Source organism: Delphinus delphis, chromosome 10 (genome assembly GCF_949987515.2).
Source record: "Delphinus delphis chromosome 10, mDelDel1.2, whole genome shotgun sequence".
NCBI classification, from domain to species: domain Eukaryota; kingdom Metazoa; phylum Chordata; class Mammalia; order Artiodactyla; family Delphinidae; genus Delphinus; species Delphinus delphis.
In genome coordinates this window covers 22,725,645-22,750,458 of record NC_082692.2, presented here as the reverse complement: position 1 = coordinate 22,750,458, position 24,814 = coordinate 22,725,645, and the positions used below count along the sequence as shown (strand labels likewise).

The 24,814-nt window shown below is 54.5% G+C and overlaps 3 protein-coding genes and 1 long non-coding RNA gene across 4 annotated transcripts in view; 3 read left to right on the top strand and 1 right to left on the bottom strand.

The window, feature by feature from the left end:
- Positions 1 to 9,654, top strand: part of MDC1 (mediator of DNA damage checkpoint 1) — a 13,899-nt gene extending 4,245 nt beyond the window's left edge. The window contains exons 5-15 of the mRNA XM_060023355.1: positions 241 to 1,715; positions 2,228 to 2,293; positions 2,459 to 2,548; positions 2,932 to 3,729; positions 3,839 to 3,882; positions 4,379 to 6,835; positions 6,917 to 7,036; positions 7,169 to 7,351; positions 7,578 to 7,703; positions 7,802 to 7,912; positions 8,879 to 9,654. Coding sequence (XP_059879338.1) covers positions 241 to 1,715; positions 2,228 to 2,293; positions 2,459 to 2,548; positions 2,932 to 3,729; positions 3,839 to 3,882; positions 4,379 to 6,835; positions 6,917 to 7,036; positions 7,169 to 7,351; positions 7,578 to 7,703; positions 7,802 to 7,912; positions 8,879 to 9,046 — 5,638 coding nt within the window. The 3' untranslated portion in view covers positions 9,047 to 9,654. The remainder of the gene's footprint in view (positions 1 to 240; positions 1,716 to 2,227; positions 2,294 to 2,458; positions 2,549 to 2,931; positions 3,730 to 3,838; positions 3,883 to 4,378; positions 6,836 to 6,916; positions 7,037 to 7,168; positions 7,352 to 7,577; positions 7,704 to 7,801; positions 7,913 to 8,878) is intronic.
- Positions 9,261 to 16,325, bottom strand: LOC132432659 (uncharacterized). The gene is made up of 3 exons (XR_009520956.1): positions 16,191 to 16,325; positions 13,393 to 13,476; positions 9,261 to 9,394 (listed from the first exon to the last, which is right to left on the bottom strand). It is a non-coding gene; the product is annotated as an uncharacterized lncRNA (long non-coding RNA).
- On the top strand, positions 11,859 to 15,189 carry NRM (nurim). Its single transcript, XM_060023357.1, has 4 exons — positions 11,859 to 12,409; positions 12,967 to 13,163; positions 13,768 to 13,944; positions 14,300 to 15,189. Exons 1-4 carry the CDS (start codon positions 12,277 to 12,279, stop codon positions 14,579 to 14,581), a joined length of 789 nt encoding a protein of 262 aa, XP_059879340.1. The 5' UTR covers positions 11,859 to 12,276; the 3' UTR covers positions 14,582 to 15,189.
- Positions 16,045 to 24,814, top strand: PPP1R18 (protein phosphatase 1 regulatory subunit 18). Its single transcript, XM_060023356.2, has 4 exons — positions 16,045 to 16,322; positions 17,185 to 18,827; positions 22,937 to 23,147; positions 23,814 to 24,814. Exons 2-4 carry the CDS (start codon positions 17,211 to 17,213, stop codon positions 23,831 to 23,833), a joined length of 1,848 nt encoding a protein of 615 aa, XP_059879339.1. The 5' UTR covers positions 16,045 to 16,322; positions 17,185 to 17,210; the 3' UTR covers positions 23,834 to 24,814.

The window sequence follows — 24,814 nt, the reverse complement described above, 5'->3', positions numbered from 1 at the left end:
TGGAGGATCCATCTCTACGAGAACTTATTACCATGAAAGTCCGGGCTGGGGAACTACACATACTCATTCAATCAACTGAATTTTTATTGAGCACCTCTGATGTGCCAAGTAAAAAACTAACTGCTGGAGATAGAAAAGAAAATACTACCTCATGTCTGCCCTCAAGGAGCTCCTGGCTGAGTGGGGCATCCCTTCTGGGGAAATAGATTCTATAGACTCTCTCTTCTCTTCCCTTCACAGCGATGAAGAGGGACCTTCCTCTGCCCTGGATGTCCCTGGGCCACCTTTTGCCTTCAACTTGAACAGTGACACAGATGAGGAAGAAAGTCAGCAACCAGGAGCAGGGGAGGGCTCCTCAGCTGCCAGAAGAGTCACCGCTGCAGAGACAGAACAGCCTAAACCTGTCACAACTGGAATCCAGCTTGAAAAGGATCAGTGTTCAGTGAAGGAGAAGAACAATGACACGAAAGTTGAGAGGAGCGCGAGGAGTAGGGTGGTTCCAGTTGGAGTGACTCTGGAGAGGAGCCAGCCTGCTGGGGAGGACAGTGACACAGATGTGGACGATGAGAACGGGCCTCTGAGAAGGCTCACTGGGGTCCATCTGGAAAGGGCCCAGCCTTGTGGCTTCATAGACAGTGATACTGATGTGGAAGAAGAGGGGATCCCTGCAACCCCAGCTGTAGTTCCTGTGAGGAAGAGGCACACCTTCCATGAAGTTGGTACAGAGAGTCCTCGGGCACCTGGCGTGGCACATCAGCAGGAGAGCCCGGCTGGTAGTGATACAGATATAGAGGAGGGGGAGGCCCCCCTGACTGTCCCTCTGGACAGAAGCCGAGCCTCCGTCGTGATCGATAGCAATACAGATGACAAGGAAGAAGTCTCAGCAGCGCTCACGCTGGCACATCTAAGAGAGAGCCGGGCCGTTGCGTGGAACAGAGATCCAGATGCAGAAGACGATAGGGCCCAACCGGTGGCCCTTCTGGAGCAAAGCCAAGCCTCTGCTGGGAGAGATAGTGACACAGACGTGAAGGAAAAGGGGCTCCCAGTGGAGAAGACAGGAACTGTTCCCAGGGGTCACACAGGCAAGGCATATTCAGAAAAGAGTCATCCTCCTCTCAGGGACAGTGATACAGAGGTGGCGGAAGAGAAGAGCTCACCAGGGTTCCACCTGGAGAGAAGCCAAGCCTCTGCCACAGTGCATATCAACACACAAGTGGTGGAGGAAGTCCCACCACGGCCAGCTGTTATACTTCTGGAGAAGCATCAAGTACCTGTAGCATGGACACATCAAACAGATGTGGAAGCTGAAGGAGGCCCAGCAAAGCTGCCTGTGGTGTATCCAGAAGAAGCCCAGCCTCCTCTCGCTGGGGACTGTGACCCAGATGCGGAGGAGAACACATCCTTAGCAGCCTCAGCAGTGGCAGATGTAAGAAAGAGCCAGCTTCAGGCAGAAGAAGATACTGGGACAGAGTGGGCTGTAGCCGTTCTTGAACAGGGCAGGGCTTTTATGGCTGGGGCCCAGGGTGGGTCACCCGCGGCCCAAGTGGAGCAGGACCTTCTCCCTGTCTCAAGGAATAACATAGCAGATCTGGTGGTGGACACAGGCACTCCAGGGGAACCCACCCAGCCACAGAGACAGGGGGCCCAGACCCCCACAGAAAGGGAGAGAGAACCACATGTGGATAGGACCATGGACTCTGGAGACAACCACGATGGTTAGTGCTGGCCTTTCTTCCTCCCTTAACCCCTGCAATAAAGAATGGTTCTAGGGTATCTTAGTTCATTTGAGCTGCTATAACAAAATACCATAGACTGGGTAGCTTATAAACAACAGAAGTTTATTTTTCACACTTCTAAAGCCTGGGAAGTCCAAGATACCAGCAGATTCAGTGTCTGGTGAGGCCCCGCTTCCTTCTTCATAGGCAGCCATCTTCTCACTATGTCCTCACGTGGCAGAAGGGCCCAAGGAAGCTCTCTGGAGTGTCTTTTATAAGGGGACTGATCCCATTCACACGGGCTCCACCCTCATGACCTAATCACCTCCCAGAAGCCCCACCTCCTAATACCCTCACATTGGAAATTAGGTTTCAATGTAAGAATTTTGGGGGAGACACAGAGATTCAGTCTATTGCATGGTGTTGGGGCTGAGGAGGGAATAGTAGAGTAAAAGGAAGGAGTTACGGGTCAGCTGTGATTTTTTAATTATCCTATATTCCTCCCCCACCAGATTCTGAAGATCTGGACCTGCAAGCTACCCAGTGCTTTGTGGAGAGAGAGAATCAGAGCCTGGAAGGTGAGGACATCTGTATCATGTGGATACTGGTACAAACAGGAGCTTGGAGGTCAGACTGGTAGTCCTTGAAGTGTGTGAAAGCTGGGACGGTCAGGGTGGGAAACTAAGAATGGGACCCTGGAGTTCTGTGGAGCAGTGCTCAGGCCATGCTTTCTTGTGCAACAGTCCCCAGCATGGAGGATGAACCCACCCAGGCCTTCCTGTTTACTCTGCCCCAAGAGCCTGGCCCTTCCCGTTGCAGCTTCCAGGCCACAGGTATAAGAAACTCTCCCCTCCTCTGTGTCCCGAACTTGGCATCCTTATTTCCCCCTCTACACGTTTCTTTTATATTCCTTGACGTTTTGCTGATGTTCCTCCATCTCCTCAGAAAAAAAATGCCATATTAAGTCAGACCCATAGAGCAACTAGTCTAGCATAAGTTTTTAAGAGGCTACTGAGAGAACTTTTATATGAAGGTTTGGGCTTACTTTTTGAGACAAATGTTAAATGTTATGACTATCTTCCTTACTCCCAGCTTTCCTTTAATAACCCATTTAAATTTATTATGCATGAATTTGTCTTCATCTTTTCTCAAGCTATTATCTTTTCAACCTACACTCCTCCCTCTTCTCTCTCTCTCTCTCTCACTCTGCTTTCAGGTTCCTTGGATGAGCCATGGGAGGTCTTGGCTACACAGCCATTCTGTCCGAGAGAGTCTGAAGCCTCTGAGACCCAGCCCATTGCCACCCACATTGAAGCCCATGCATCTTGCCCCTCTCCACCTACGGCAGCACCACAAGAGCAACATCCAGAGAGTCCAGTTCATGCAGAGCCACTGGGGATTCAAGGCAGAGGGATGCAGACTGTGGAGGAAGACATGGGTACACCAAGAGAGACAGCAGAGAGGGTGACCCCTGAGAGAGGGCCATTGGAGAGGGAAACTGAGAAACTGCCCTCGGAAGGAGAGAGGGAAGATGTGATGGGAGAGGAAGAATCAACGAGGGGGATACAGGACAGAGAACAAAAACAGGTGTTAGCTAGAGATACTCAGAAACAAGAGTCTGACAAAAAAGTAAAAAGTGCAAGTACTGAAAGGGATACGGAGAGTTTGAAGGTAGAAACTGAGACACCCGAGGAAATACAAGAGAAAGAGAGAGAAAAGCAGACTCTTACAAGAGAAATATTTGACAGAGAAGCAGAGAAACCAGTAGCAGAGAGAGAGTGTGAGGCAGGTGGGTTACAAGGGAAGGTACCCAAAGTGATGCTGGACAGAGGCCCACAGACAGGGGAGACAGAGGCGGGGGGCCAGGACCAGAAAGGCCAGGCCTCAGGTTCGACACCAGAGCCTGGAGCGGGGGCGGGAGACCTTCAGGGACTTGCTTCAGACCCCATAGCTTCTGGGAGCCAGTCAGGTGGAGGAAGGGGTGCCCCAGTGAGCCCCAGGAGGCAGCAGAGAGGTAAGTGAAGGTAGAGGGGAGCCTAAGGTGGTACACAGCCCTCATGATAATCAACCGCTAAGTGACTGACTGCTTAGACCTCAGCTACTTGCCTTTCCCTTCTGTCTAGGCTACTTGAATTGCAAGATGCCACCTGCTGAGAAGGCTTCCAGGGTGAGAGCTGCTTTCTGTACCCACCTCCCCACTCCACAGGCCATCTCTGCAATCTCCTCCACTGCCCCTTCCCCTGACCTTGCTTTCATTTACTCCTTTCCCCATACGTTTAACTTTTCTTCCATTTTCACTGCTCCTTAGTTGGCTTCTTGGTTGGCTCCTTAGTTGGCTTCTATCCGTTTACTTTGACACCTGTTGTTTTCCATATCTGTTCCCCAAGTTCTGTCTCCCTCCCTGACTCAGAAAGCTCCTTTTTCAAGCCCCTTTCCTCTTTCTCCTAACCGTCCTCTTTATTAGCGTCATCCATACATGGAGAATGCTGTACTGGCATTCTGGGGAGAGGTCTCTGGGAAGGAGGGAATTCCCAGTCTAATGGAACAGACAGAAAGAGAGATGCCACGAGTACACTCTATAAACAAGGATCAAGAACAGTATCCAAGTCCTGTCTCTCTTCTCTCTGTCTCCTCCTCCCTCACTGGCTTCCATTTCTCCCCAGGGTGATCAGGAATCCCCAGATGCTTGTCGGCCTCCTGCACTGCAGGAGGCTTCAGCGCCTCTCCAAAACCCCCTCATCTCTCAGAGCCAGAAACATCCTGCCCCTCAGTCCCTCCTTTCGCCCTCTCCACCTCCTTTAGAACCGCCCATTCCCAGGACCAGACAAAATGAGAGTCAGGAAGCTCTGGAGACTCCCTTTTCCTCAGAGCTGGACTCTCTTCACCCAAAACCCAAAGTCAAGCCCCAAGGGTCCTCTCCAGTTTCTTCTGTACCCCTTGAGCCCCACCCTACCGCCTCCACAGACCAGCTTGTCACCCCCAAGCCCACATCTCGGGCCACTCGGGGCAGGACACTTAGGTCCTCTGTCAAAACCCCTGAACAAAATGTCTCCACAGCCCCTGAGCTCCAGCCTTCTGCCCACACAGACCAGGCTGTCACCCCCAAACCCACATCTCGGGCCACTCGGGGCAGGACACAGAGGGCTTCTGTCAAGACTCCCAAACCAGTTATCTCCACAGCCCCTGAGCCCCAGCCTTCCACTCCCACAGACCAGCCTGTCACCCCCAAACCCACATCTCGGGCCACTCGGGGCAGGACACAGAGGGCTTCTGTCAAGACTCCCAAACCAGTTATCGCCACAGCCCCTGTGCCCCAGCCTTCCACTCCCACAGACCAGCCTGTCACCCCCGAACCCACATCTCAGGCCACTCGGGGCCGGACACAGAGGGCTTCTGTCAAGGCTCCCGAACCAGTTATCTCCACAGCCCCTGAGCCCCAGCCTTCCACTCCCACAGACCAGCCTGTCACCCCCAAACCCACATCTCGGGCCACTCGGGGCAGGACACAGAGGGCTTCTGTCAAGACTCCCGAACCAGTTATCTCCACAGCCCCTGCGCCCCAGCCTTCCACTCCCACAGACCAGCCTGTCACCCCCAAACCCACATCTCGGGCCACTCGGGGCAGGACACAGAGGGCTTCTGTCAAGACTCCCGAACCAGTTATCTCCACAGCCCCTGCGCCCCAGCCTTCCACTCCCACAGACCCGCCTGTCACCCCCAAACCCACATCTCGGGCCACTCGGGACAGGACACAGAGGGCTTCTGTCAAGACTCCCGAACCAGTTATCTCCACAGCCCCTGAGCCCCAGCCTTCCACTCCCACAGACCAACCTGTCACGCCCAAACCCACATCTCGGGCCACTTGGGGCAGGACACAAAGGGCTTCTGTCAAGGCTCCCGAACCAGTTATCTCCACAGCCCCTGAGCCCCAGCCTTCCACTCCCACAGACCAGCCTGTCACCCCCAAACCCACATCTCGGGCCACTCGGGGCAGGACACAGAGGGCTTCTGTCAAGACTCCCGAACCAGTTATCGCCACAGCCCCTGCGCCCCAGCCTTCCACTCCCACAGACCAGCCTCTCACCCCCAAACCCACATCTCAGGCCACTCGGGGCAGGACACAGAGGGCTTCTGTCAAGACTCCCGAACCAGTTATCTCCACAGCCCCTGAGCCCCAGCCTTCCACTCCCACAGACCAGCCTGTCACCCCCAAACCCACATCTCAGGCCACTCGGGGCAGGACACTTAGGTCCTCTGTCAAAACCCCTGAACAAAATGTCCCCACAGCCCCTGAGCTCCAGCCTTCTGCCCACACAGACCAGCCTGTCACCCCCAAACCCACATCTCGGGCCCCTCAGGGCAGGACACTTAGGTCATCTGCTAAGGCCCCTGAACCAGTTGTCCCCATAACTCCTGAGCCCCAGCCTTCCACCTCTAAAGACCAGTCTCTCACCCCTGAGCCCACATCTCAGGCCACTCGGGGCAGGACACAAAGGTCCTCTGTCAAGACATCCCAGCCAACTGAACCCACAGCTCCTGACCTTGAACCTTCGTCCCCCACAGAGCAGCCTGTCACCCCCAAAGTCATAGTTCAGGGTGGTCAGAGCAGGACACTAAGGTCTTCTACAGTAAGTGCTGTGCCAGTTCCTACCACCCCTGAATCCCACTCTCCAGTGCCCACAGGAGAGCCTGTTCCCCCTGAGCCCATCCCTGAAGCCAATTGCAGCAGGAGGCCAAGGGCCACTAGGAAACATGGGTCTCTCACAGCTCACGTTCATGAACCCTACTCTGCACCCTCCGAACCTAACTCCCAGTCTTCAAGGAACCAGAGACGAGGGGCAGTGAGAGCAGCCGAGTCCCTTAGCACCATTCCTGAGCCTGCCTTTGCCCAGCTTCCCGAGGCACCCACTCGTGCTCCCCAGATCCCAAAGGGGGAGGCAGCAGATAGATCTGGCTTCACCCCAGAGCCCCAGCCTGAGGCCTCTCAAAATCGCAAGAGGCCTTTAGCTACTGCGGACTCACCTCCACTTCAAAAACGGCTCCAAAGAGAAGCTCCCCAGAAGACAGCATTCCTCAAGGAAGAAGAAGAAAATCCTGCAGCGAAGCTGAGGAAGGAAGAGGTGAGGAGGGGGCTGGAGTCACCTAGTTTGGAAAGAGCTTGGGGGCTTGGAAACTCCCACCAAGTTCTCTCTCAACCCCAGGATGTAGTGATTCCAGGACCAGGCAAGAGAAAGAGAGAGCAGACAGAGGAGGAGCCCCGGGAAATACCAAGCCGCAGCCTGCGACGGACCAAACCTCTCCAAGAGTCCACGGCCCCCAAAGTAGGAGAGAAGGGCCCTGGGGCTTTGTGGGAGATGGAGATGTGGTAGGACGGGAGGAGACCCAGCGGATTTGGGAGCCGGGTGCCGATGGCGCTGGCTGCCGTGACCAGCTCTGGCTAACCCCCTTCACAGGTGCTCTTCACAGGCGTGGTGGATGCTCATGGAGAGCGGGCAGTGCTGGCCCTGGGGGGCAGTCTGGCCAGCTCAGTGGCTGAGGCTTCCCACCTGGTGACAGATCGGATCCGCCGGACAGTCAAGTTCCTGTGTGCCCTGGGGCGGGGCATCCCCATCCTCTCCCTGGACTGGCTGCGCCAGGTGAGAGGCCAGGAGATGATGACAGACCCGTAGAGATAGTGGCGGGAGAAGGCTGCTCACATGGGTCTGTAGAAAGCGGTGGGAGGAACGTGGGTACAGGAAGACGAGGTTAGTGAAGCAGAAGGCTTAATTCTGAAAACATTTCGTGAGCTCCCTGTAAACACTAGAAAGAAGAGCTGGGTGAAGGGCTGGGCTGAGCTTTGATGCTGACTGTTACCGTCCTTAGTCCCACAAGGCAGGTTGCTTCTTGCCCCCGGCTGAATATGTGGTGGCTGATCCTGAGCAGGAGAAGAACTTTGGCTTCAGCCTTCGGGAGGCCCTGAGCCGGGCTCGGGAGCGAAGGCTGCTGGAGGTGAGAGGCCATCTTCTGCCCCACACTTCAGCTGTTGCCCAGCGGTCCACGGCCTCTCAGTGCATCATCTACTGTCTCCACCGTTCTCTTCCTCCTAGGGCTACGAGATTCACGTGACCCCAGGAGTCCAGCCACCACCACCTCAGATGGGAGAGATCATCAGCTGCTGTGGAGGCACCGTCCTACCCAGCATGCCCCGGTCCTATAAGGTAGGGGTGGTGTGTTCAGGATCTGGTGAGGTGGTAGTTAGAGAGGTGGCTGGAATGGGAACAGGTTAGAGGGAAAATGGAGGTACAGATGGGAACACGGAGTAGTGAGAGGCTGGGGGAAGACCTCTGGTATAGAGAGGGATAGAGAAGGAAGAGGTCTGCTGATACCAAATGGACTTATTTTTATTTTTGTATATACAATTTTTTGAAATATACACAAAGGGAGAGGGAATATGTAGCGAACCTCCATATACCAATCACTCAGATTCAACAGGTTAATTTAGATTTTGCTGCATTTGCTCTATTCCTTTTTTTTTCCCTTTTTCTTTCATTTTCTTTGCTGAAATTTTTAAGGGAAACTGCAAAGGTCATTATTATTTTTTCTTACATATTTAAAATATACATCTCTAAGAAATATGTACATTTCTTACATAATCACATGCCGTTATTGGTCAATAACAAAATTAACAATTGTTTCCTGGTCACTTCGTCTTACTCCATTAATCAAATTTCTCGAGTCATCTGAAAATGTCTTTTTACAGTTCAAATCAGGACTCAAACAAGGTCCATGTATCCCCACAATTGCGCTGTATCTCTTAATTTTCTTTTACTCTAGAGCATACCCCCCAACCCACCTAGCCTTTTTCCTGCCATTGACTTCCTGCAGAAACTAGGTCACTTGTCCTTTAGAATGTTCCACAGTCTGGATTTTTCTGTTTGCTCCCTTGTTGTGTCATTTATCTTGTTTTCCTATCTTTTATATTTCCTGTAAATCGTAGTTAACTTTAAAAGGTTGAACAAATTCAGGTTCAACTTTTGTGGCAAGAGTTCTTCATAGGCAGTGTGTGTCATATGGCTTCCCGTCAGGAGGTACTGTTTTTGTGCTGCTAAGACTGATTAGTGGGTCCCGAACCTATTTCTAGGATTCTTTTTCACCCCTGGCTTTCTGTTTTCTCTTTCTTCCAGCCTCAGAGAGTTGTGATCACATGTTCCCAGGACTTCCCTCGATGTGCCATTCCATTTCGGGTTGGGCTGCCCATCCTCTCACCTGAGTTCCTGCTCACAGGAGTACTAAAGCAGGAAGCCAAGCCAGAGGCCTTTGTCCTCTCCAGTTTGGAAGTGTCATCCACCTGAAAACCCCACCCCAGTATGCTTTTCCTCCCAGACCAATATATAAAGTGTTAGAAATATTTGGAAGAAAGAACATAGGGCTTTAGAAAGGATTGGGGTGTACTGATCTGATTTGTCTTGGAACATGGGTGGGGCTGAAAAGCTTGCTGGTAAACAAACACAGGGAGATTGGGAGCCACAGTTTTCTTAAATGGCCTCTTAAAGTCGGCCAATCCCGTGCTCAGATATCTTAAGTCGCCGCTCACATTTAGCCGGACTGATGTGCTTATTGCTGTATGGCGCGCACAGTGTCCTGCTTCCTGTTTGGAAACCATTTGTTTCTCCTCTTCTTTTCTTACTGGGATTCTTACCCTGCAAAAGATAGTGGAAACAATTTTAGTGTCCAGAACTTGAAAGAATGCTTGGAGTGAGTAAATTTGAGGGTGGAGTTATGGAATGCTACTAAAATATTTTCCCCTCTCCTTGCCCCACCTCGTTAGAAGCATCCTTTAGCTTTGACGTTGAGCAAATCTCTGCCCTTTTTTTTTTTCCTGGCCTGCTTTTCCAGTATTTATAAAGTTAGCTTAGGCTTAACCTCTGTGATAAATAAATATTCACTATGTGCCTTATGGTATAGTACAGTTTTATTTTGTAAATTTTAGAAGTTGGTTGATTACAAGGATGTAGAGAAATTGGAACCCATCTACATTGCTCATGGGAATGTAAAATGATTCATCCACTGTGATAAGCAGTTTGACAGCTTCTCAAAAAGGTAATTATAGAATTACCATATGACGCAGCAATTCTACTCATAGGTATATAGCCAAAAGAATTAAAACAGATGTTCAGACAAATACTTGTATACAAATGTTCACATCAACACTTTCACAAGAGCCGAAAGATGAAAACACCACAAATGTTCATCAGCAGATGAATGGATAAACAAGTTGTGGCATATCCATACAATGGAATATTATTCAGCCATAAAAGGGGATGAGGTACTAATTGTGCTACGGTGTTTTGAGGATGAATCTCAAAAGCATTATGCTAAGTAAAAGAAGCCAGACACAAAAGGTCACATTGTATGACTCCACCTGTAGGAAATACACAGAATAGGTAAATCCATAGAGACAGTATGGTGGTTGGCAGGGCTGGCAGGGAGAGGAAATGGGGAATGACCGCCTAATGGGTGCAGGGTTTTATTTTGGGGTGAAGAGAAAATGCTTTGGAACTAGACAGAGGTGGTGGTTGCACACATTATGAATGTACTAAATGACACTGGACTGTTCTCTTTAAAGTGGTTAATTTCATGTTATGTGAATTTCACTTCAATTTAAAAAAATACTGATTAGTTTTGGGCACTTTTCTGCAGGTAAGTTATACTTAAGTTTGGAAAACTTTGGTGTAGTAGAAACAGCATGAGCTTTGCCAAACACTGTGCTGGCTTTTAGACATACCTGATCTCACAATATATATTAAGCATAGCCATAGTGGGTGTGGCACACAGTAGGACCCAGATAAATATTCGTCCCCTGGCACTGCTCAAAGCCTTGTACTTTGTGAAGCTGCCTGTGTCCTTGAGGTCCACTGTTCCTTACAGTACCTGCTGTCTCTATAGCCCCACTTAGCGCTCATGTGCACACCCACTTCATGACTGGTACAATTTAAGTGCCCCGATTTAAATTTCTAGAGAAGAGAGATCTTTTCTTACACTTCCAATGAACCCTACAGCTCATAGCACATTGTGTAATAAATGTCTCTGTCAGTCAGGATCCTAAGAGGAAACCATGGCACAGTCAAATTAGGATAATTTGGAGAGAGTTTAATGAAGTGAAAATTGTAAGTAGGCAGAGTGTAGAGAAATCACTAAGAATATTGCCAGTACCCACAGCTCTGTTGTGGCCACCTGTAAACCCAAAAGGTTGAGAGGAGGGAACAGTTACATAGAAAGGCTTCCCTCAAATGCTGTGATTTTCTTTGATGTAGTCCATTCAGGACAACTTCCTGAGGCAGAAAGCAGGATGGAGAGTGAATCAGGAGGGAAAACATAATGATGTCTGGTACAGTATAAAACAGCACTGATTCAGAGGAGAATGGGAATACTAAGCCTCCGGGAGGGGAAGGAATGTAGAGCCTGTGGGATGCTGTTTGGCAATTTTGTCATCCCTGAGCCCACAGGACTAGCAGCTCCTTAATTCTTATCTTGGGAAATTTTCTTGATCTCTTTAGGCCTATGTTTCTTCTATCTATTAGCTGAGGGAATTAGCTTCATGATCTCTAAGTTCCTTACTATGGTCATAGCTACTGTGACCAGGTCCTTAGCTACATGATCTTTAATGGAGAAAAACCTTACTTTACTTTGATTTTTAGATGTGAATGTTAGTCTTGTAGGTATTACAAACAGGTCTGTAGGGAAAATTTTGGACAAAAGATCTTAGTGCTTTCTGACTAGTAAGTGGAGTCTAATATGAGGTTGTATAGGTAGTTAATTATCACAAGCTTGGATAAAATTAACATACTACAAAGTTTACAACTGTAATAAAGTTTTCTATCACAAATATTTTAACATATTGTTACTCTCATGTTTACAAAGTAACAGCCTTTGGCATTAATAGAACAAATCTTTCAGTGTTACAGACAAGTTCTCTCCCCTTAGCAAGTGGAGAGGCAACAAACCAGCTTTATAATAAATTACAGACTAAGCGTTTGTGGTAAAATAGTCACTCTTTTTCATCTAACAAGCTGTAATGGATGATTCAGAGCTTTGGGTTCTCCGCCTGGGTCAACAGTCTTCCGTTCTCTCACCGTTCATTATTAAAGTGTTAGCTGAGGCTTTGTAACCTCTGACTCTGGCTGTTTTCTAGTCAAAGCTGTTAAAGGAAGAGGGGATCATAATGCCGTTTCTGCAAGAACCCTGCAAGAGAAGAACTGTCTTCGTTTTAGATGCGAAAACTAGCCCAGCTGCGATTCAAACCACGTGCATGACTGAACAACCGCTGCCCTTCTCACCTCTCACTTGGGATTCTAACATTCCCTTCTGTGACGCGGAGATCGCAGACCGGGGAAAGGCACTTAAGGATCAGCCCTGAAGCTCTGTGAGAGAGAGCCGCGCGCGCCGGCCGGAAGCCTGGGCGTCGGTGCGCGGGAGCCCCGCCCTCCTGGGCAGGGTCCCAGGCGGGAGGCGGGGTCGGGGCGGAGCCTGCGGCCGCGGGAATCCCAAAACCGCCCCTTTCCCCACCCCTCCATTTCTCGCCATGGCCCCTGCACTGCTCCTCGTCCCTGCTGCCCTCGCCTCTTTCATCCTGGCCTTTGGCACTGGAGTGGAGTTCGTGCGCTTTACCTCCCTTCGGCCACTTCTTGGAGGAATCTCGGAGTCTGGTGGTCCGGGTGAGCGGGAGGGACCGAGGATGAGCTCTGGGGTAGGAAGGTGGAGCCGGAGCAGAGGGAGCGGGGGCGGGGCTTGGAGACAAATGACAGGGGAAGTCCAGGAGAGGGAACTAGAACCGTGAAAGCCGCCGAGACGCTGCAGGGGACACCAAGGGCTAAATTAGCAACTCAGGGATTAGCGGTTTGGAGAGGCGGGAGAGTGAGGACTGAGGGGGAGAGAGGGCGATAAGCAGAGTATTCTAAGGAAAGGCTTAGTAAAGAGGACTATGGAGAGTGTTATAAAGAGGGAGCATTTGGAGAACCGAAACAAGAAGGGCACTCCAGCCATGCCTTTCGTGACTGACCAGCATGAATCCTCTTCCCCAGCTCTGAAGGAGGCCTGAGGAAGAGGGAAGAAACAGGGAATAGAAAAGTGAGGTGGGCAAAGCTTAGAGAGGAAGCATTAAGGCTCTTGAAAGCATTAAGGGACATGGCCTGGGGTCCCAAGAAGAGATAAGAGTAGGGAGTTTTTCCCACAGTCTTCTTGATCTTTTGTCCCTTTCTCCAACTCCCGCTAGATGCCCGCCAGGGATGGCTGGCTGCCCTGCAGGACCAAAGCATTCTTGTCCCCCTGGCTTGGGATCTGGGGCTCCTGCTACTATTTGTGGGGCAGCACAGCCTCATGGCAACTGAGACAGTGAAGTCATGGATGTCCCGGTACTTCGGGGTCCTTCAGAGGTCTCTGTACGTGGCATGCACTGCCCTGGCCTTGCAGGTATGAAGCCCTGGCAGCTGAGTCCTCAAGGGAAACAGTCTGTGGGAAGGATTCCGTCGACTGGAGAGGCAAGGACCTTAGGCTTCTGATAAAACATGGGTTTAGGAGGAGAACTAAGGGTGTTCAGGACTGTAATCTCAGCTCCCATTCCTCCACAGCACATATCCTACTTTTTATCAAGAATGGTGTACTGCTTGTCATTCCCCGAGAATGATATGTGCATTCTCACCGTTGCAACTTTGTTCACGTTGTCCTGCTTGAGATTCCCTTATTAACTCCTCTTCAGTCCTATCCTTTCTTCAAAAGCACTTCCCTAGGTCACAAGAGAAAGCTTCCCAGTTAGTACTCATCTGTTTCTCAGTGGGTGCTTGGCCTAGGCTACTTTGTGTACCTATCTGGTGACTCTCATCCATTCGTTAAGTCCTCAGAGTAGAGACAAGTCATTCTTACATACTTGGGACCCCACCCAGCACCCTCCACATGTTGAACATGCTCATGGTAGAGGCGGGGAGAGCAGCTGGCCAGCCTGGGATGGGGGCAGCCTCTGGGTCTAGGTCTTTCAAGGGTGGGCTGCTGGGATACCCAGTCCCTCATCCTCCTTCAGCTGGTGATGCGGTACTGGGAGCCCGTGCCCAGGGGCCCCGTGTTGTGGGAGGCTCGGGCCGAGCCATGGGCCACTTGGGTGCCCCTCCTCTGCTTTGTGCTCCACGTCATTTCCTGGCTCCTCATCTTCAGCATCCTTCTCGTCTTTGACTACGCAGAGCTCATGGGCCTCAAACAGGTGAGGCTCCCAGATCCCTACCCAAAACCTCTGATCCTTTCTAGAATACCTCTTTCCCCTCCAAGGATGTCCCTCCTCCTCCCCTACTCTTCCACCTGCCTCTTGCTTTTGACTCCCTCACCTCCCTTTCTTGTAAGATAGTCTCCCCTTAGCCCTCCCTCAAAGGCCAGAAACCATGGGCTTCCTGGGCCTGCGGAAGTTTCATGGACCAGAGATGAGGGTCAGGGACCCCAGTCTCAGAAGGGTGGTTCCTGGGCCTGCGTTATAGAAGGAGGGTGCCTGGAAGGGGAGGAAAGAGGCAGCTAAGTTGCGACAAGGGCTTGACTCCATTTCTAAGCCATTCTCCCTCTCTTAGGTGTACTACCATGTGCTGGGGCTGGGCGAGCCTCTGGCCCTGAAGTCTCCCCGGGCTCTGAGACTCTTCTCCCACCTGCGCCACCCAGTGTGTGTGGAGCTGCTGACTGTGCTATGGGTGGTGCCCACCCTGGGCACTGACCGCCTCCTCCTTGCTCTCTTCCTTACCCTCTACCTGGGCCTGGCTCACGGACTTGACCAGCAAGATCTCCGCTACCTCCGGGCCCAGCTGCAAAGAAAACTCCACCTGCTCTCCCGGCCCCAGGACGGGGAGGCCGAGTGAGGGGCTAACCCTCGTTCCAAGCCCTGTACTTCCTTTTCCCCTCCAATTCCAAATCCCCTTAACATCCAGGCCTTGGCTGCTTCAGACCAGAGGCCCAAATTCATGGACTGAAGGAGCTGTCCCTTCCCTTGCTTGAGCCTCCACTCCTTGGGTCCAGCTCCATATCTTAAATTCTGAGTTTCAGCCATTGGACTCCAAGGGCCGCTTCTCACCAGCCAGGAAGAGGGAGTGGGGAACTTATCTGTCTCCTCAGAGTTTAGGGCTTGACCCTCCATTAACAACCTCCTCACAAGGAGAAGGGTCTGGCCTGACCACTCCCCTGGTCCTATTTCTGGCCTCTGCGCCTCAAGGATCCTCTTCTCCACGTCTAGCTCCCCTCCTAGGAGCTGGACCAAGGTCCGCAAGTTTGACGATAGTGGCTGCCCCATCAGGCTCCACACCTTGCAGCTGCAGCCCAGCCCCACTGTCTGGCCTTTCCAGCTCCCTAGGCCCTGCCCCTGGGCTCCAGACTCATGAACCTAGTTGAGCAGATATTTCTGCTCTTAATTCGGGTGACTAAGGGCTCCCTGCTCTCCCGAGTAACTCGCGCTACAGGAAAATAAAATTCAGCCTGGTTTTTCTACGTGTAGCATGCAGTCTGTCAGTGTCTCTCAAGCTGCAGGGCTGCCTCTGGGAAGGACAGGCGAGCCAGACTCGAGTCTGGGCATCGGCCGCGCCCTCTGATGACCGCTGGGTGGCGGCCACTCCCCGCGGACCGCCCCACCCCCCTTCCCGGAGCACCCGGTCTCCCTTCCTCCAAATCCCCCAATTTCCTCGCTGCAGACCTGGGGACCCTCGGCAGATAGGTTGAAGCGGAAGAGTGGGGCAGCGGCTCGGGTAAGGGAGCTAGCTTCCAAAACCGTTGGCTTCCGAGCGCCGCTCCTGCTGCCGCCCCCTCCCTACGGGTCCCCCGCAGCCCGGCGGCCGCCCCGGCCCCCACGGTAACAAAGGCTGGCCCGGGAAGGCAAATGCGTGGGGAGGAGCGGCAGGAGATGGGAAGGGCGGGCCCGGCTCGGAGCAGCTGCCGCTTCCTCCTCAAGTCCCTCGAGGGGCCTGAGTCACGGGCCGCCGCCCTGGGTTGGCGAGCTGGGGGCGGAGGTCTGGACACCTGGGTTATCCGGGAGCCGGGTGAGAAGCCCTGGGGACAGACGTCGGAGAGCCAGGGCTGGCGGCGGGAAGAGAGGAGACCCGGAGCCGAGTCCCACGCGGGGTCGGAGGGAACGAGGCTCCGCCCCCTCGCCCGGCTCCGCCCCGCGCCCCCTTCCCTCTCCCCATTGTCCTCAGACAAAGCGGCCGTCTCCCCCCGCCCGGTCCCCTGGTCTCTGTCTCCGTCCCTCCTCCTTGGCTCCCTCTTTCCGTCCTCCTCTCCCTCCCTCCTCCCCTCCCTCCTGTCTCCGGATCTCCCTCGATCCCTCTCTCCTCCTCTTCCTCTCTCCTCCTCTCTCCGGACGTCAGGCTCCTTCGCACCCCCTCCCCTGGGAGCCCCGCGGCGTGTGAGTTGACTGAGGGGCTTCAGCCTTGGGGAGGGGGTGTCTCCTCTCCCATCCCCGCTCCCGTCCCCGGCCCGAACCTTGGGCTGTCTCCTCTTTGTGCCGAGATTGCCTGTCTGTGCGGTCAGAGCCGGGTGGGGATGGCCGGCTATGTCGGGGTTCCGTGAGAGCCAAGACCCGGGCACAGGACTGGCAGGCTCCGGAAAAAAGAGGTGTGGGGCCGGTGCTCCGCACGCCTGGGTCCCGGGGCACCGCCGGTGGGGGAGGCAGGCGGTGGTGCCGGGACCGCGTTAGGGTGGGGGTGGACGCCAGGGTTCTGGGAACGTGCTGGCAGGTCCGACACCCGGGTTCCGAAAGTCCCCGGGGGAGGGTATTTCCCCTGACCCGCCTCGGGGCGGAGTGCGGGGCGGAGGGGTGGGGGCTGGGGGGCCGGAGAGGCGTGGCCCGAGCAGAGCTGGAAGGGGAGCCCGGACCTCCTGGGCCCACGCTGAGACGCGCCGGGCTGCAGCCGCGGAACCCCCTCGCCCCTCTGCCCCCTGACTTCCCCTTCTCCCTTAGACCTCTCCACTCTCCGCCCTCCCACCTCCCCGACACCCCCTCAGGTCCCAGTGCCCCCTCTCCGGCGGGATTCCCTGACCTCTCTTCCCACTCTCACCGCTCCTGGGGTAGCGGTGAGGCAACCTCGCCTGGACCCTGTCCCCCTCACGTCCAGCCTCTCCTTTCTCTCTTCGCCCTCGCGCCAACTTCTCTCGTTTTTCTCTCTTCTCACATTCTGGGGACTGTCTCTGATACCCAATAACCTGTACTGACAAATCTGACTCCTGCCTCTTTGCCCTGAATCTCCACTCTTCCTCTCAACCCATCCCCCGACTGCCATCAACTTGGCTATTAGTTTCCCCTTCACTTTCTCAGCTTTTCCCCTTTCTCTGCTCCCCGCTCTTTCCCTCTGTCCTCACCCTCAGCTCCTCTGCCCTCCTCTGTGTCCCACCTCTCCGCTCCACTACCTCCCCTCCCACCCCCATTCTCACCCTCTGGGCCTCTCTGGAGCCTCTCCTTCCTGTTCTCTGCCCCCAGCGTTCCCCACCCTCCCCAAGGGGACCATGGCCACCATCCCGGACTGGAAGCTACAGCTGCTAGCCCGGCGCCGGCAGGAGGAGGCAGCCGTTCGTGGCCGGGAGAAGGCAGAGCAGGAGCGGCTGTCCCAGATGCCAGCCTGGAAGCGGGGGCTTCTGGAGCGCCGCCGGGCCAAGCTTGGTCTGTCTCCCGGGGAACCTAGCCCTGCGCCTGGGACTACGGAGGCTGGACCTCCAGACCCAGACGAGTCTGCTGTCCTCCTGGAGGCCATTGGGCCAGTGCACCAGAACCGATTTATTCGGCAAGAGCGCCAGCAGCAGCAGCAGCAGCAGCGGAGTGAAGAGCTACTTGCAGAGAGACGGCCTGGGTCTTTAGAGGCCTGGGAGCGGAGACTCAGCCCTGGGGAGATGCGGGATCAGAGCCCCAAGGGAAGAGAGTCAAGAGAAGAGCGGCTCAGTCCCAGGGAAGCCAGAGAGAGGAGGCTGGGGATAGGGGGAGCTCGAGAGTCGAGCCCCAGGCCTTTGGAGGCTCGAGACTGGAGGCAGAGCCCAGGAGAGGCTGGAGACAGGAGCTCCAGACTGTCAGAGGTGAGGAAATGGAGGCTGAGCCCTGGGGAAACTCCAGAGCGGAGTCTGAGACTGGCAGAGCCTCAAGAACAAAGCCCCAGGAGAAAAGAGGTGATGGAAAATAGACTGAGCCCGGTGGAGTCTGACAACCAGAAGTTGGGCCTGACAGAGGCCCATAAATGGACGCCTGACTCCAGAGAGTCTCAGGAACAGAGTTGGGTACAACCGGAGGCATCAGAGTGGAGGCTGAGCTCAGGAGAAGAAAGAAAAGACTGCTCAGAGGAATGTGGGAGACAAGAAGAGAGGCCAAGTCCAAGGATGGTCCCAGAAGAGATGACAGCGTTGTCAGAGACCCTGACAAGGGAGGCTCCAGACAGCAGTTCTGGAGGAGTGGAGGCAGCAGAACAGAGGCCCACCCCTGCGGAGGATGGCGAGAGGGGCTTGAGGCTGACAGAAGGGTGGAAATGGACCCTGAACTCTGGGAAGGTTCGAGATTGGACACCCAGGGACACAGAGACTCAAACTCAGAAACCAGACCCTCCAGAGTCTGCCGAGAAGCACCTGAGTCCTCTCGCTGCAGAGGCTGGAGAAGGGGAAGCTGAGAAGGAGGAGGCAGGGGCCCAGGGCAGGCCTCTGAGTGCCCTGCAGAACCGCTGCTCTGTGCCCTCCCCCCTCTCACCAGAGGACGCTGGGACTGGAGGCTCTAGACAGCAGGAAGAGGAAGCAGGGGAACTCCGGCCCCCACCAGCAGCCCCTCTGTCTCCCCCACCCCCAGCCCCACCTGCCCCCCAGTCCCCTGGGGATCCCCTCATGAGCCGGCTGTTCTATGGGGTGAAGGCAGGGCCAGGGGTGGGGGCCCCCCGCCGCAGCGGACACACCTTCACAGTCAACCCCCGGCGGTCCGTGCCCCCTGCAGCCCCTGCCACTCCGGCCAGCCCAGCCACAGCTGACGCTGCAGTCGCTGGGGCTGGGAAGAAGCGGTACCCAACTGCCGAGGAGATCTTGGTTCTGGGGGGCTACCTCCGCCTCGACCGCAGCTGCCTTGTCAAGGGGTCCCCTGAAAGGCACCACAAACAGGTAGGGAGCAGCCAAGTCAGACTCCTCAGAAGCCCACTGTCAGCTCTCTGTGGGCTCCTGTCTCTGTCTCATACGCCTGTATTCTTGTCTCGGTCTATGCGTTCTTGTTGATTCCTGCCACCACTCTTCCTCCCCTGCGCACACACCCTTCCTCGTAGCCCTTCTTTTCCATTCACTTCCCAGCCCAAGGAGGCTGCCCCGCAGGCAAGCGCTGTCCTGGGTGTGTCACTCTCAGGCTGTGCCCAGGCTGCTCACCCTCCGTTCCCTCAGGCTCTGAGCCCCCAGCCCCCCAGTTCTTTCCATTGCTGACTCTGTGACCCAACCCAGGCCGTCTGGTGGGAGACCTGAGCTGAGGCCACAGCCTGGAGCCTGTGAGGGCAGGGTCCGCAGGGCAAAAGCACTTCCAGCCTTCCAGCGGGGAGGATGTCGGGGCGGGAAGCCTGGGGAGGTGGAGGGGTGGCTTTGGGCTTGTAGGGAGAAGTGAGCGGAGGAGGGTCTCACAGACCCGAGGACGAGGGGTGCGGAGGAGGGACACCGCAGGACAGCAGGGGGAGGGGAGTGGAACAGGGCCGGCCAAGGAGCAGAGAAGGCTTTCGAACCCCGAGTCTGCCCCATGGGAGAGATGCACACAGAGGCCATTTGAAGTGGGTGACCTCGAGGTTGCACACCCCCAGCTGGGCCGCTGCCTCAGACAGTACTCCCTTCTCTCTTGGGACAAGAAAAGCCTTCTCTTCTTCCAAAATACCCCCTTGCCACTCCCTCCCTGTCCTTCCTCCCTGGGCTTCCCCTCCGTCCCCAGAACTGGCTCAGCAGTTGGTTTTCCCCTCTCTTCCTGCCATCCCGGCCTCTCCCTCCTCTTGGGGTAGAAAGAAAGAGAAGTGAATTTGGAGGCACTGTGCTGAGAGCAGGGAGTACAATGGGAGTTAAGGACGGGGTGGGGTGGGGGCGGGGTGGGGGCCGAGGCCAGCAGACGAAGGCAGCGCAGGGAAGTTGGCAACAGCCAAGCTGTCAGCCAAGCAGACTTCTCCCCCTGGCCCTGGCCCACGTCCTTCCCCACACACCAGCTTCCAGCTTGAAAAACTCTAAGGAAAGAGAGGTCTCTGCATCTAACATCTCTCCAGAGACTGGGAAGACCTTCCTAGTCTCCAGTTCTCATCTCATGTGTGACATCCTCAGACTTGTTTTTTGTGTCCTCAGTATCAGTGGGAAAGCACAGGGACCAAAGCTCAGGGTCACTTGAGACCCCAGTTCATCTTCACATGAAGCTTAAGCTCCCATCCCTGAGCTATGGTCCCTGAGTCTGTCCTGAGCTCTTGGACTGCTACCAGCCCCTTCTCCTTCAGGCTGGGCAGACGCAAGGAAGTAGATGAGGAACGACCAGGGTGAGGTGTTCAGAGAAGTCACTTCCTGCTGTAGAGGTTGGCTTGTGCCTCTGGGTAGGAACAAAGAGGGGAAGGCGTGAATTTGGGGGCCCAAAGCCCAGGGACTGTCTGAGCGCAGGGCAGGACCTGTGAGGGTGACCATACCTAGGTCAGGGAGCAGGGGAGCCGGAAGCAGATCGCCCAAACAGGAAGCCTGGTGGGGGGGCGGCCGGAAGGCTGGTGGGGCTGAGTGGCAAATGCAGGGCCACGGGCCTGCCAGAACTGTGCTCAGGATGTGGTGAGAGAATAAGGAAGCAGCCGCTCCGGGTGGGGGTGGGGGTGGGGAAGAAGCAGCACAGAGTTCTCTAGGCCCAGACACCTTCCCCTTGGCCCTCCCTCAGGCCTGCTCCACTTGCCCAGCACCCTGCTCATCAGGGACAGGCATGTCCTGTCCCCAGCTGCCAGATGAGGAATATGAGGACCCTGCCACCCAACACTCCCCCTCCTTCCCTAAATAACTCCTGTTTTGCAGGCTAATTCCATCAAATGTATCCCTGCCACTGGGAGAGAAATCCCAGCCCTGCCACTGGAGCCCAGGGGTTGGGCTGTGGCTGGTGCCCTTCCCCAGAGGCCCCTCTGGCAGGGAGACCAGCCCCTCCCCTCTCCAGCCCCCTTGTGACCTTATATAGCTGATGAGAGGAGTGAGTCACCCCCTCCGTACCCCCCACCCCACACGCCCCATGCAGGCTGTGCATTCCTGAGAAGCCCAGTCAGAAGCTGGGGCGGGTGGTGAGGAGGGAAGCAGGGTGGGGGGAGAGAGACAAACGTGGAGGGAGAGCAAATAAAATGGATCCTTTTCCAGAGCAGATAATAAACTACGCAGCTTGTTATCTCAAAAGGTGATATGAAAAGAAAACCGAAATGGGTTCCCAGAAGTTTGGGTAAATCTGTCAGCAATAGAATTAGTTCCTTTTGAGAAACTGGGATATAAGGGGTCTGGTTCCTGTCACTTGATTCTACCAGCCAGCTGTTCCACAGACACAGACTGGGGGTTGACTGTGTACAGACTGGACTGACCCCGCCCCCAGTATTCCCCCAGTGTTGGTCCTCTGTTGGGACCACATCTGAGGTCTGGATGAAGCCTTCCTTACCCATTGTGGCAACTTCCACGTTTCTGTTGACAGCAGACACAAATAAGTAAACAAATAAGTAAATTCTCTGGTAGGTTAGGTTAGAAGGTGGTAAGTGATTATGGGAAAACATTAGAACAGGGACAAGTGGAACCCAGAGGGCCAGGAGGTAGGAGGAGCAAATATGACAACTTTATAATAGCATGATGCAGAGAGAGGGAACCATGGCTACATTTGGGGGAAGAGTGTTCCAGGCAGAGGGAACAGCCAGTGCAAAGGCCCTGAGGTAAGAGTGCCCCTGGTGGGGCTGGAGGAGATCACAGCCAATGTGGCTGGAGTGGAGGAGGATGCTGGAGAGGAGTGGGGAGAGGCACACTGGCAGCCCCCTGTAGGCCTTGGCCAGTCTCTGGCTTTTGCTCCCAGTGAGGTAGGGGCCAATGCCAGGTTTGGACCCAGGGAGTGACACACACAGTCTCTGAGTTCTAGCTTCCCTCAGGGACCCAGGTGTTAGCAACCACCTGTGCAGCCACCAGCCTGGTTTCTCTCCTCATACCCCAGTCCCTGCAGAGACTCAGGGGTGCTGGGCTGCAGCCCCGAGTTTCTCAAACAGACGCCAGAGGAGGCCTGGGGAGATCATCTGGACCTTTCTGAGCAGTTCACATGGAATCCTCCTGTTTGTCTCCTTAATCGCTTTGGCTCCCAGAGTTAATCCCACCCTGCCCCTTCCCCCTGAGCTTCTTAGGAGGGCAAAGGGGAAGGGTAAAAAGGTAGTGAGAGCAGCTGGGGCTCGCCTGCTCTTGAGACAGTATGCTTAGGAAGGATTTTCTGCCCCGTCCAGATCCCTTCTGGTCATTTGCCTCTGTCTCTGCACGTCCCTTCTGGTGCACTCTCCACCCCCATGCCATGTTTGCCCGGACTTTCCTCTCTGCCCCTGTCACCTCCCCCAGCTGCACCTTTCAGGCACTCAGGCTCATCTTCTCCCTGTGTTTTGGGGAGAGTCTCTTCTCCTCTGGGCTTTTCTGTTGGTCTCCGCTCCCCTCTCAGACCCAAGACCCTTTCCTGTGGGTCCACTCCAGCTGGAGGAGGGGAGTGAGGGGGGTGAAAGGGGCTGGTGACCAGGGTCCTGGGTTTCCCCCAACATCAAGGGGCCAAGGCTATGGAAACCATTGTGCCTGTCTTTGCTTTTGGTGGGGAATCCCTCCCAGCCAGCTCTTTCCAGCTCTTTTCAAATCTCACCTCCTCTGGGTAGCTGTCCTGATTGCTCCCAGGGTGCCCAAAGACTCAGTTCTGATCACAGGACTTATCTCCATGTTTTTAATTTGTTTTTACCCTTCTGCCTCCCACACTCTAACCCACTTGGTCCTCCGTTACTCACTTCTGCCACCTGGGCCCCCGCCAAAGCTCAGGTCAGTCAATGTTTCTGAAATGATATGATTGAAGAGGGAAAATCTGGGACTGGAGAGAGAGTACTGAAAGGACAACTGGCTTCCAGAGTGGCTGGGGAGGACAAAGTCAGCGAGTGCCCAAATCCAGTCCCCACTCTCCATCCTGCACCTGTTACCCTGCCGTCTTCCCCCTGCTGACCTCGCCTCCTCCCCCCTTTCTCTCCCACCCTCAGCTCAAGATCTCCTTCAGCGAGACAGCCCTGGAGACCACGTACCAATACCCCTCCGAGAGTTCGGTGCTGGAGGAGCTGGGCCCCGAACCTGAGGCCCCCAGTGCCTCCAGTCCCCCAGCGGCCCAACCCGACGACGAAGAGGATGAGGAAGAACTGCTACTGCTGCAGCCAGAGCTCCAGGGCGGGCTGCGCACCAAGGCCCTGATAGTGGGTGAGCGCGGGCTCCGCCGGCCCGACGGCGCCCCCTGGTGTTCGGAGTGGGCGCTGCGATCCAGGAGGGAGGGGGAGGATTTAATGTTGGCGCTTGGAAGGGTCTTGGCAGGGCCTCTAGCCCAACTGCTCCTTTCACAGATGGGAAAACGGAGGTCTTGGGAAGCGAAGTGCACGTGAGGTCTCCATATTTCAAAACCAGGCCTCTTTCTGAGCGCTCTAGTGTGGTTAAAAACACAGCGTTTGGATCAGACAGGCCTGAGTTTGAATTCCATCTTGTCTCTTAATTGTGGTGTGACCTCAGGGAAATCACCTGACCTCTGGCCTCAGTTTATTATTGTGAAATGGGGTTAATAATAACTACCTCTTGGAATTGTTGGGAGGGTTAAGTAATTTTTGTAGAACACCTAGGAACTACGGCTGGACATCAAATTACTTAACCTCTCCTGGGGGTTATTGTGAGATTAAACGAGTTATGAGAACGGCTGGCACAGAATCCATGCTAAATGAGTGATGGCTGTTACTAGTAGTAACAGGCACTCAGGATGTGGAAGATATTATAAGATTTCCTACATGCCAACTGGCCTTCAGTGTGGGCATTGGGTCGGGAAGGCGGGAAGCAGAGACCCTCACTCATTCTCTATCCTTATTGCCTCCTCTCCCACAGATGAGTCTTGCCGGAGGTGACCCTCTTCCGACACTGGGATATACCTCCCTCCTTCCCAGAACTAAAGATCCTGGAGCCCAGAAGATTCAGAGCAGACAGACCTTGAACATGAGCCTGGCAGGGAAGGGCAACCCACATCTTCCAACTTGCTTTCCTCATCCTGTTTCTGGGGGCGGAGGCAACCGCACAGTTTCCACCCTCATCAGACATGCTGGTGCATCCTAGGTGATCCAAGATCCCCATCAAGTCCTGGGGAGGAGCACAGAACTCACAGGGCGCAGTGGGGGGGTACGGATGGAGCACCCTCTCCATCTCCATGGGCAGGGTAACTCTCCCCACAGCCTTCCTTGACTCCCCACCCGCCCCCTGAGGCTCTCGGGATTTAAGTACCCATGTCCCTGGGAGACCTGGCCCCCACTGCATTTACAGGCACCTCTCCCTCCTGTTCCTTAGGTCACTGCCCCTTTGTTTACAGCGCCTGCCTCCTCTCTTGACCACAGCCTGGTTTACAAAATCCCCCAGTTCCCAGCCCCACCTGCCAAAGTCCCGGGTTTACAAGCCACGTCTACTTGTGTGTCCACAAAGAATCCTCTCCCCTGTCCCCTGAAGTCACCTCATTGGGGTGACCTGGGGGTATAGCTTCCTCCACCTTTGCTCAGTATTACTGTCTCAGTTTTCCCCAAGAGGGAAGGCTGGGAACCTTAACTCTGTATCCCCCTCTAGTTATTTAATTCTGTTCCTCCTAGTGGTTCACAATTGAACTGAATTGCGAGGGTGTGGGGTGAGTAATGAGGCGCCTCAACTTTCTTCCCCCAATTCTCCTTCCTTCTCCATTGCCTGGTTTTTTTGGTTTTGTTTGTCTTTTTTTAACTTTCCATAATAAAGTGGAGCTCTCTCCGACTCTCCTGCTGCTTCTTCTTTAGAAAAAGTGCATGTTGGGGGTGGGGTGGGCTCTGGGCTCCTCATTCCAGGCCTCTCCCTCCCATCTTCTTCTTAGCCGT